A 13,214-nucleotide genomic window follows, 5' to 3' on the forward strand; every position below is an offset into this window, starting at 1 on the left:
TTCGCAGACAGTCTTAATGAGTTAGATAGCGCTATAGGGATTGACTATACGACAGCTGCCTCAATATTCAGGTGGAAACTGTCCCAAAGGTCTGCCATGTAATGTGTTTGCCGCCAACAGCAGCTTCCAACATATATGTCACTATTAAATCCCAATGTTGGTAATGATTAACACAAAGGGAGCATTGGAAGGAGTGGAAGGAGGGGAAAGTTCAATATGTTTTCTACGACGTAACTATCTTACTGGGGACGCTCAAGTTAACCAGTGTTATAAATGTCTGTTGCGAGCATTGGACAGGCGGCCCGAACCGCCGGCCAGCGTCGACCAATAGGCATATGGTTCACACCCAGCAGTCGGCTTGAGACGTAACAGGTTTTTTTGCCTTACTCGCCTTACACAACGTAGGTGTCCACATGGGTCCCGGTAAGGAACACACAGGTTCAACTCATATGATTCAAACCAGTTTCAGGATCAATTGCTGGCATTTGTCTATAACGCTTATTAAGAAACTGAACCCTGCACTGTAAGCCTATCCCATCTTCTGTCCTGTTTGCCAGCCTCATATACTATTCTCGGGTGCAATTCGAAAGATATTAACGCAGGCAGGTGGCCAGAGAAGCGATTATTACATATAAACACCTTTATGACAGCCTTAACGGCCAAGTGAGTACACACAGCCAGCAAATACGGCTATTTACTCGACCATCGGTCACACTACTCACACGTTATTTGCCTTTATGAGCGGGATACAAAGAGAATTTGCTTTGATTCAGGTAATGGAAGGGAATGGCGGTTGTGGTCAGCTGAGTTAATGAGCATGTGGCAGGGCATGTTGAGTACAGATACAGACCTATCAACAGGTGGCCAACTCCGAGGAAGTAGAACCAGTTTCACACGCGACCACAGTTAAGAATGACGTGCGTTGTGACGTTATGCATTGTAAGGTTGAGCCTTCGGCAGGGAATTGGCATATTGAAGCTGGCAGCAACAATCTAACACAAAAAAATAACTCAGTTACGAAATCAAAGTATCGGTTTTTCGTCTCCGATGAGACAAGTTCGAACGATAATCGAGAGGAACATCGCATGAGATTTAAATCATGATTTGATGAGCATACAACAGGCAAGCGGTGAATTAACATGCAACCACAAGATGTCTTTTTGTTTTGGTAAGACATAATTAGTTTTTGATCACGAACTGTTAAAAAATATGACATATGTTATTCTGCTATTCTTTGGGGTTTTGAATGGATTTGCACTGGGTTAGAGAGAACACATCAAAGCTTTATACATCGAAAGAAAGAAGGGGTTTGCTTATTTTGCTTATCAGGCTTTGACACCAAATCTCAATAATTCGCTCTCATTTCACCTTATCACATTTCAGAGGCAACATGTTTTACAAGGAAAGAAAGACCACGCAATTTTTATTTTGGAAGCAGACGTCAATCCTTGGCTCTGTTATAACAGTTTAAGACGGTGCATTCCGATGTGACGGAAGGGAAAAGTGTTTGAAATAAAAAATCAGAAGGAGCAGTTCACAAAAGCATTGGGCTATTGAAAAGCTCAAGTTGTCCATTGTCTATATCGCACATTAATTTCACCATAACATATTACATACATTCACGCATGTATTTTTGGTAACGAGTGCCGACCCAATTAATGAATAATCAAAACAACAAAACACAAAGGGAGGCATCGTTACAACGTAATTAGCAGAGTATTGAGTTTCTCTTCGCTTGACTGGCATGTTTACCTCAAACAAAAGCCTCTTGCGGACTTTAACAAAGAATCGTCCTTGAGTATATAGCATTTAATTTGGGCCAAGTCGTTATGAAGTGGATTGATTAGTTTGTCTTGCACTTGAAGCGGGGAGAGGGAGAGGATGACTCAGTGATAATATCTCTCCAACCAAGTGTTAGTAAAATATCGATAAAGAGGCCATTCTGTTTGTGACTATCATTTTGAGAAGAGTGAATCTAGATCCACACTGCTGGTGCCAGTGCTGACAATTATCAGGCCAGAAAGTAAAAAGTCAATTTTAATATAAGTTACTCAAAATATACTTGGTTCAGTAAATGACGTGATAATGGTGTATGTGTTGATCATACTATCAAGTGACATTTAATCCAGTTTCCCTGGGAATCCGAGGAAGTTTACTACTCGGAGGTGTATAGTATTAAACCGATCTAACACAATAACATCGGGTGGGAGGGAGCATTACCCCGGGGCTAGAATCAATTAATCGATTGGTTTTGTATGTTTCTTACAGAAAATGCCGTGTGCAGGTCAACCGATGACAATTTGATTGTTTTTTAAAAGAAGCATTGTCGCATACTTTTAGTAACGGCATACGTCAACAGAGATATGCGAAACCCAAGACCTATTTTAAATCAAAAAACAGAGTCATTTGGAGTTGTTTTACAAAGAGCATAGCTATGGCATTTGTTCGATATCGGTACTATTATCTAGCTGTCTTTCTCTTGGTATAGAATTTCCAATCACCGTACACGCAGATAGCTGTAGCTGATTTTTTCAGAGGTGCATCGTTGCAAATAAAAGAAAACTCCTCCAATCCGACTTCCATATGGGAAATTGCAGCCTAAGGAGAAAAACTTGTCTTCTATCAACATGGTCATGGGATTAGCTAGTTCTGTCAGCCTGTCAACAATCCAACAAAAAATGCCGCCTTACTTTTCTTTAGTGATGTTTTTGCGAAGGAGGCAAATTTGAGTCCCGATATGTTAGACCGGAGAATTAAGAACTTGTTTATCTGTGGTTTCAGCGAGTAGCTCGTGTACGGGTGGTATATTTCAATACACATTTATTGCGGTATAGATTTGTCCGTGTCATATGATTGTGATTGAATTATTTTTTTTGCATTGACCGTATTCAAGGTGTTTGTAATGAAAGTTTCTATTGGAAGGTAGTCTCAGGCTTGTCAAGGCTGAAATGAAGAAACGGCCGCAAACAAGAAAGCCTACCTTTGTGTCATTCCATCTCATCTCTAGTTTGTAATCCTTTAGAATGTTGTCATCTGCATTAACATCCTCAAGAGCAAGTTCCCAAGCCGGCTGCACGCCTCTTCCAAGCTTCTCTTCATTCAGACCATCAGGAGTTGAAGTCATGGGAAAGAATCCCGCAATATACAAAGAATCCTTGGAATATATGCTTGCCAATGAAGTCGTCTTCTGTGAACACAGCAGAATCCAGGCTGTAATACAAGTTCGTATTATAAATCCCAGCAGAGTTGTAAAGAACGAATGTTTCGACATTTTAAGTAGACACTTCCCCCTACTCTACAAAGCAGGGTGCACCCTTACGTCTACTTTCAACTAACAGTGTGTCATGTTCCAATACGAACGGTGTACCACTGACTCCTCCACAACAAAAGAGTAAATCAATCTACTGAAGCGACTTCACGTTCATCTTTGCCTTGTCTCACTCCATTTATACATCAAAGTGTCCAGAAACACTCCACACTTACGATTGCCAAGCAGCCAACACATTTTGAACTGAAAGTCCTTTGATTATGATTCACTTCTTGGACCGAGCCGACAGAATACTCTCACCTTCGTTTCTTGCATCTTCGTTCAAGAGCTGCAAACATATTTATAAAAAATCGTATCATCAGTTTTTAACTTTGAGAGCATCAATACTAAAAGCTGATAGCTTTCACGACAATCCCCCTTAGATTTGGTGGCTTTTTTCTTCTTGGCTGGGAATGACATCCAATTCTGTTCAAAGACGACGAATGATGGATGCTTGGCGCGTATGGAACTTAGAACTTTCGAGTTGTCAGCGACAACAACAGCGTTTTTATCCGAGTGTTTTTCTTGTTGTGTGGTGTAGCTTGGAGCACGGTCCACCTGTCACTAACACCAAGGAAAGAATGACGCACACTGAACCTCACACAGATTTCCACATCAAAAAACCTCCACAGAGGAAATAAGGCTGCATGAACATGAATGTTATCCACACAGTAAAAAATGACTTAATTATGCCCGCGGCATGAATTGATTGCGATCGTTTATATCAGAGAAAATGATCGCTTATATCAAGGAGTGATATTATCTAAACCATATAATGGATTCGTTGAGACACAATAGGAAATTGGGTTTTCATGAAGTCTGTGAAACTGCAAATCCCAATAATTACGGTTATCAGGGCGTTCTTTGTGTCGTTCACGAAGAAGTTATGGGCCAGATGAAGCCAAGATGCGGAGGAGAATCCAACTGATGTGGTATTGGTTTGAATATCTCTATTATGCTTATCCGACTCACGCTGTAGAGAACATTCAGTGGGTGGCTTCAAAGACGTGCTTGGTGTAAATCACTAATTCGCTGGCACATCCTTCTTTTACTTGGTTTAACCTGCAAAGACTAAGATTAAAAAAGAAACGTGAGCGAAGGTGACATCAAAGAAGAAATGACTTTGTAGTTACGTACAGTAGTGGGCTTGAGAAGGCAACGCGACCAAGCATGGCCAGACCATATCTGATATCAACCATTAACAGTACAAACAGTTGAAGAACTCAGCGATGTAGTAAGTGATGCATTTTACCGGGAAGCGAATGCTTATTTTGACATCAATGTATCCACAACAATATTTCTCCAATCAAACAAATCTAGTCGAAAGCCTTTCAAACATGATTAAACCCTCCATAGGCTACCTATCTTTATCAATTAATGACCAACCTGACATATCAATTACCAGGTTCAACCTGATCATATGGACAGTGGAAGTGACACCAACAGGCCTCTCGTAGCTGTCTGATTCACACAAAATGTGTCAGACGTCAAGTACAGACCAATTTCATGACATTTTTAAACCGCTCATATCATTTCCAAGGTGATGCGTCGATTGGACAACTGGTGTTTTGCTGTCAGGTTGTGCCATTGCGGGGGGACGACTTTGCTTTGGCTCTAAACTTTGAAATCAACTCGTGTGTATTTAAAATATCACTCCATGATCACCCCTGATTGAAATGCCAGTTAGATTGGGACAATCTTCTTCCAAACTCCGATCTCTAATGTCAGGGGCCTGGTGAAAAGAAAGCTTGTGGGTCTCGAATCTTTGACACTCCCTAGACGAGGCGGATGCCTTGGCCACGAGGCAATTGCGCCATTGGCTAAACTGGCAGTTTGAAGGAAGACTGCAGTCGGAATGCTAGCACGATCCCGTTATGCGAGTATGATAAGAGTATTTCTACGATTCAACTCTTCCACGGAATGAAGCTGACTTTGCGGTTGGTTATGAACAATAACGCATAATCACGCCAATCAAGCTGCCATTGTTACCGGCGATACAATTGTTCAGTCCATTCACTCTAATGCGACCAGTTATTGATCTCCTCGATTGGTGATCTCTCCTGATATAACACCATGTGGAGTAAGTAGCCTATTACACGCTGTGGCGAATCATATCGCCAATTCACTTCAACCAACAGTTAAGACTCACTTTAGTTCGTAAGTAGCAACTGGAGGAGATCACTTAATTCATGATATCACAATTAGTAGGTTCAAATCTGGTATCTCGTTATCATCAGTCCGCTGATCATTACACTCGCTTCAGAATATCAGAAGATATAAGCAGAACAGTGTACACACTGATTTCTAGGCAGCACCTGATGCCCTTTGTTCTGTCATGAATTCCTTCTTTGCAGACTGATCTGAGGTGATCTTATTATCATTTGCTAATGTACATCATTTGTCTTCTAATTGTTCTTGATGTAGGTGACATACATTAATCATTTGTCTTCTAATTGTTCTTGATGTAGGTGACATACATTAATCATTGGTCTCCCAATTGTTCTTGATGTAGGTAACATACATAAAACATGTGTCTCCTAATTGCTTTTGATGTAGGTATCATAAACCATCCCTCGTCTAATAGTAACGCACCAATTACTCCTAGATCTTTTCATTACGGTGAATGAAAGTAACCCGATTCGCTGGCCGGTCATGATATTTCCAAGATCATGATATTCATATGCCACCCGCCACGACTAGAGGGATGTGATTTGTTAATGTACATGCGATAGTTATTTTACAAATGTTCTACTCGTAACAACTTAATATTTCCACAGGTGTGGCGATCACTGAAGCCAACATTGCAGCGTTCAGCCCTTCCCCCAGGCACAGTTGGAACTAAAACCACACGTGGGATGCGTAGGATCTTGTGAGGAAATGATAGTAAAATGAAATTGTGTTTTGCTGTTAGCATAGTGGTATCTATTACTCGGTGCAAAGGTGGAACAAAATCAACTGAGCTATGATAACGGGCAGGAAAAGGCGCAACTGCTGGATCAATTTATCCAAAGATTCTTCTTTCTAACTTTGAGACACACTTTAGGAAATATGGCTAACGTGATGAAATCATCAAATCATTCGCAACAACTGAGTGTTTCTTTGTATCGTCTTGAACATGTAATGTTCACATGTACGTAGATGGGGACATTTTCCATTCCAATATACCTACATCAGCTGGTACTGCTAATTGGCCTGGATTATATACCGATGACATGGTTATCATGATCGAACCTTGGAATGTAATCAAGACAGATGGGCAACTGTCATCATTTGTCAGCCGGTTGCTACATGCAAGGAGAGGTTCGCATGTGTGCTTCATCTATCGATATCTATAGGAAAACCAGCAGATACATGAACAAGTCGTCTGGCTAAGCAGCAATGGGGAAGTCATACTAGCTTTTCTGTACCAATGTGGTACTATCGTTCGTATAGATACAGACTGGAATATGTTCAAAGTAAGCAATGAACTGGCGGCACGATGTATTCAGTCTTGATTCCATACAATTCTCCCGGCTGCGCAATATCCTCGCCAACAAAATTGTCTCAATTATGTTATTTCGAATGTTCTTCCGATTGGCTTATCATGCGCTTATGAAAATGGATTTATTCCTGCAGTGCTGATTCATGCATTCAACTGATGTTGTCCAACTGCCAAAGGGGAAATGCCACCAATCATGGCAAGCAGGGTGGGCAACTCAAAAAGAAATAATTGGGGCTGTGTACAACTTTTATGCTAGAAATCAACAAGTTGGTCCAGCCGTTTTCGAATTGATTCTACATAATGACTTAAGGGCTTGTATAGCTTTCATGCCATAAATCAAAAAGCTCGCGTCCAGTCGTCTGTATTGATTCTCTCATTACATACTGAATTGGCAGTAATACGATATTTTCCATGAGAGTATTCAGAAATAACCACTCATAGGTCACTGAACATAAGTACAGGCAAGGTCGTGATAAGATTCGACGATTATGTTTAACAATCATAATTTCACAAGAACAAATATTAGTTTGAGTTTATCTCCTCTCTTATAATGCTGGATTCGATACGTAATCGGGACCATTCCGGAATGAATTCAATCTCATGATATTCAACCGAACGAATGAATTGAATTGCAACTGCTGTAAAGTGAAAGAATTGGATGGATTGAAATGACCTATTGACCAATTTAGCCATGATTTTAGAAATACACTTTGCGGGATTTTCAACGATAATAGAACCAACTAGATCGAATGACACGGAACAATATCATAAAATGAATGCATGTTAATGGCATTATCAAATTGTCTCCAACATTTTGCTTTTCGTGTCACGTAATAATTCCAAATGCCATATAACTTCACAATCCACTTTTCCGATGTAGACATAAAGTGGCAATTATGAAAACGACCGACTGATAGAGAATTTACGACCGTAATCCAGATACCAAGTGGCACGTTCACGATCTAATCAATCCTAAACTGAATATGCCAGACAATAATTGAAGACGGAAGTAGATACATATACATTACTTCAAATCATAACTTAATTAAGGCAGTCATGTTAGTATTCTCCAGATATCGATAAATAACGTAATAGTTTATCCATTTCATTCTAGAAGTTGTCCGTTAACCATGTCAACGAAATATCAAACTGTATATTTTGGTTGCGAGTTCATCACCAAGTCAGTTTCAAATGACAGTGAATCATTCTGCGAAATCTTTAAAATGATCGACACGTCCTAATACTGTGTGTATGTTGTTATTTGCTTACATCATTGTATGTCATAGGTTCAATTCAATAACCCTCTTTTTTATAGGAAAGGCGAGATATGATACATGCAACCTTTTTACTTGTTTTGTCTGTTCATGAAACAATATCTTTGTTTCAGCGCCGTGCCCCAGAAAATCGCCCCGCTCTTGTCGATTGTGAAAACTGACGTATATGACGCTACTTCTATCCCAATTTCCCTAAACCTGAAAGATAGGAACGCGCAACAGACACCACGCGATAGAACAGTACTATCTAGCAGGGGGCCAATGAAAAGATCAATTCGAGCTTTATCTAGCTATATATCGTCCCTAGTCAGAAATTACATTCGATTCCCCATAAATTGTATATTTGGTGCATCTGAATTCTCCATTGAATTGGCAAATTCATATGCCAGCCACCGATTGAGTAGTAGATAACCAGGAGTCTAAGCAATCAGAAGATAATCTATACCAGCAGCGGGCATATGAACACGAATTTCAAAACCGGTCGGCGAACACCCCGCTATGACGACCAAGAATCGCCGGTCCCGAATGGTTTTCCTCTCAGCCCCAACAAATTTTTCGAACAAATTCAACTCTCAAGGATGAAAAAATTTCTAAATCCGAACATTTTTTTCACTTGTTTTTTTCTGCTCAAAATAAAGAAACATCATTAACCCCAAAAAATGTTTGGCTTTGAAAATTTTTCAGAATTTTTGAAAGTTCAACAAAACCTAATCATGCATTTTGTCCCCGGATTTTCAACTTCACTAACGCGACCACCCGGTAACGCGACCATTCAACCTTGGTCCCATTAGTGGTCGTGTTACCGGGTTTCCAGTGTTTGGTGTATTTCCAATAATAGACTCTATTTTCTGGTAATTTGAGACGTATAAATGCGTTAGACGCTACCGAGCCTGGGTGAAGATAGGTATTGTGAACGAGGGAATAAGGGAGGAGAGGTTGTTCCAGATGTATCCGTATCAGGGTTGACAGTTCAACTACCTTTGGAAATCGAGTTTGCCATGCGTATCAGAGAAACTATTTCGATCAATGATATTGTCATTTCGATGATGAACTATTGATTTGCGTGCTCTCATCAAGACTAGTTTTGTTTAACCCATTCGTAACCGGAGTTGAATAATGTTCGCCCCAGTTCTTTCAGTATGAATACACCAAAGCAGTTTTTAAGACAAGATTCCAATATCGGCATTTTAAACGCCTTTCAAATACCAGTTTCCAATATTCCAATAACTAATGATCCAGTGTACATAGTCATCCCACAGCAAATATCAGAAACCAATTGCTCCCAAAGAATCCTCCATACAAAATGACCAAGGTTCCCCATGATTAAGGCTAACCTGATACGAGAAACCAGTAGAGTACTTTATTCTATGAGGGAAAGTACACACAAGTAGCGAGGGCCATTAATGTGTTCTGTGGGGCCGTAACGATGCTCGTCCCATTCCGCTGGAGGCAAGATGTTCCGAGGGTAAATAATGCTTACCATTAAAGCAGCTGCTGTGGTTAACAGTTTACAGACTTTTAGCCAAGGGGTGATATGAATAAAGACTAGCAAATGCTTCTCTCTAAAACGCCATGTACATTTATACCAGGCCTTTCTGTACAAAATTGAAGTAAAAGCATTTGCTCGTCTTTATTCATATCACCCAATGTCGCTTAAGGACGATGAGAGGAAAACACGCATTGACGAACTACGAGATACGCACTGGCTGTTGGCCAAGGTCGCTTAGTCAAAAGTCAAAAAAGTCAAAATTCTGAAAAATTTTCATCATCGAGTCTGTTCAAAATTTTTTTAAAATTTCAGAGTCAAAAAAGTTTTGGGACTGATAATGTTGGTTCATTTTGAGCCGAAAACAAAAGTGAAAAAAAATTTGGACTTTTTCTGACCCCAATCCTTTCATAAGTTCAAAATTTTGAAAAATGTTCGGCGATTTGCAGAAACCATCACGCAAACTACACGATAACTCTTATGATTGCTGGAAGAGCCCGCTGTATAGAGTTGGGAAGACGGTAGAATTCGATGACGAAGGTCTCGAGTTCAAATCGCCATGATCCTTGTTTTGTTTGCTCACTAGAGTCGTCTGCGATGAACGCTGACCGCGAATGTCGCTGCCAGAACGGGAAAGTCTGGTTCATTTAAAGTTACCGACAAGCTAAGCTGCAGTTGTACAATGTCCTCGCTCCTTTTCAATTGAGTCACGTAACGAACCCATCAACTTAATTGCATCAATCATCGCATGAAAACAAACACGTTTTCTATTAACTGGTAATTAGTGTCTGTTAGGACAAAGTCACCGTTCAGTCGGATTTAAAACAGTGATGCCCTGGATCGAACTGTAATTAACTAATCAGGTAGTTTTTCCTCCTGGTCACCTAAATCCCACACCCAAGTTCTCCCTCTTAATCACAGTGAGCTAGATCAATACGATAAACTGTCCCAGCCATTCTACTACAGGACAGGAAAGAGGCGAATAGGCACATTATCCTCCTGGTCACCTAAATCCCACACCCAAGTTCTCCCTCTTAATCACAGTGAGCAAGATCAATACGATAAACTGTCCCAGCCATTCTACTAGAGGACAGGAAAGAGGCAAATAGGCACATTATCCTCCTGGTCACCTAAATCCCACACCCAAGTTCTCCCTCTTAATCACAGTGAGCAAGATCAATACGATAAACTGTCCCAGCCATTCTACTAGAGGACAGGAAAGAGGCGAATAGGCACATTATCCTCCTGGTCACCTAAATCCCACACCCAAGTTCTCCCTCTTAATCACAGTGAGCTAGATCAATACGATAAACTGTCCCAGCCATTCTACTACAGAACAGGAAAGAGGCGAATAGGCACATTATCCTCCTTAAAAATCCTAGAAAAAGGGAAAGGGCTATAGACAATGGAGGATTTTTGGCCCTAGGATGTACCGGTGATGGACATCTCGTCGAGTTAACAGTGCGAGCTTTAAGTGGTCGCATCATAAGTACTGAAAATTAGAGAGTGAATCAATAGAACGCAGCATACCTAACGATGGGACTTGAAAAAGGCGCTATTCATCATTCATGTTGTACTTAGTAGGACAGAACTGGAGAATATTTAAGCACCAGCCAGCAACGCGTGGTTGAATTATAAAGTACTAAAACTCATAGCTGGTGTGTGTTATTTGGGGGCTTTCGAGTATCCCACCTAGTTTTGAACAACTACACACTATCTAATAAGTTAAGATAATGCATCTTCAGAAGGGCATATCAAATTTTGATGCAGTTTAGTGACGAAATACAACCATAAGTATTTTCATTCGCAAGATCCTTGCTAAACCATTTATTTTTTAGTAAAGAGATTTCTACTCAGTAAACAGCGCGTACAGCACAGAAGAATATATTTCGGAGCATTGTTAGACTCCAACCAGTCAGCGAGCTTTTGTAATATCCGTCTCTTTGTATAAATAGATGCCCAAAGGAAAACGAGGTACGGTATGTGTCCAAGATGCCGCAAACCGGCTGTTACCCGAGGTACAGTGTGCAGAATGCGAAATTCGTGGCCTTCTTGCCATTTATACATTCACTGTAAGTCTACCAGATTCTTGCCTTTATTGGTGAACGAGATCATGTATGGGAACATGATACATCGGCTTCAGCCAAGCATCCAACAGTATCACTGACATAAGATTGCTCTTCCACGAGCCAGGGAGATAAACCCGCAGGTATTTCATCCTTCATAATACTAGAAAGCTCCTTTGTTACCAGTGGAATCTTTCCATTCCATCGTACAGCTCAAGAACTGGGAAGCTAGGTTCACGAGTCATTCAAAGGACGACTCGAGGAGACATCAGATCTTGACTCAATCGTGTACTGTTCACGACACTTACATGTAGGTTTCCAATCGCCCTTGATGTTATGGAGAATGAGAATAATGTCTCCCTTGTCCCCGACATTAGATCAGAAGGCGACACATTATCTTTATGAAGGCATTCCATCATTAATATTGATGATAGCCTACACTGCTGCATACTAGGACGTTTTTGTATTGTATATAAAACCCAATGATATCTTGCTTAACATCTGGTTTGCAATCAAAGGGAGTAATGAATACGGATCCGTCTGACTATGCTTGGCTTTTCATCGCTGTTTCCCAGTCTGCCACAATGATATCCCACATATGGTAATCATGCCGAGTAGTGCAAGAACATACGTCAAGACAAGAAGTTGAACATTTCAGTGGCACCATTGCGGTGAAGGTGACCATTACCGTTTGATTGTCTTTCTCCATGAATCTGGCCGAAGGCATTTTCATTACATTGAGATACTGCTTATTTTGTTTCTGGATATTTCTCAATCATACTTGGCACATGAATAGATGACCCAAAGAATCTACAAGTACAATGTAGTTTGTGCTCCGCAGCCCCAAACGACGCAGACATGGACTCTTATCAATGTCATTTTACACGAACATCTGCAGGCAACAGATTATAATGACTGGAGACTGAACTAGCTTGACGCGTTCACACTCACTTGCTACTGATAAAATGTTGCGGTATTGTGATTTACTCGAATGATACGTTTTTGGATTAATCTATGGGAACACCTGGTCGTGACATTTATATCAATAACAAGGTATAATGTACTCTGCAATGCTGATTTGCCGCGCTTTTCACAAGCAATGAGGAATTAGAAGAGTATAAATTACTGAGGACTTTGGCATTTCGGGACGTGTTTCGTTGATTTAGATATATAAATGAAATGAGCGGTGTATTTTCAGTTTTTTCTTCAATTATTATGATAAAAGCTAACATGTGGTAACAAATATCATTTCAGACAAAGACGTTGATTTAATTCAGGTAAGCTCATATCAAACCAGTAACTGATACCCAACTTCTCAGGCGACGACAAGCCTCAACACTCTCAGCCACGAACATAACCCCACAAACACGTTGGAACTGCTTTGATGTGAAGCTATATTGAACATTCGAGCCGTACTTATTACATTTTTAATCATCACCTGGCGGCTAAGCAAAGTCAAGGATAGAGAATATCATATGCTGACACTGAGCTTTATCATTTCCACGTCCACTGCATCAAAGGGTGCGCATCTGATCTCTATCTAACTCATGAACATCTTTCTGGTCTTGGGTATGAAAATCACCATAATCATTGTTTTTAA

General features: G+C 40.4%; 1 protein-coding gene across 1 annotated transcript in view; it reads right to left on the reverse strand.

The window, feature by feature from the left end:
* Positions 1-13,214, reverse strand: part of LOC135492091 (gamma-aminobutyric acid type B receptor subunit 2-like) — a 111,638-nt gene that overhangs the window by 83,225 nt on the left and 15,199 nt on the right. The window contains exon 2 of the mRNA XM_064778263.1: positions 2,981-4,378. Within this exon, the coding sequence (XP_064634333.1) occupies positions 2,981-3,271 (291 nt within the window). The 5' untranslated portion in view covers positions 3,272-4,378. The remainder of the gene's footprint in view (positions 1-2,980; positions 4,379-13,214) is intronic.

Source organism: Lineus longissimus, chromosome 8, assembly GCF_910592395.1.
Source record: "Lineus longissimus chromosome 8, tnLinLong1.2, whole genome shotgun sequence".
Lineage (NCBI taxonomy): Eukaryota > Metazoa > Nemertea > Pilidiophora > Heteronemertea > Lineidae > Lineus > Lineus longissimus.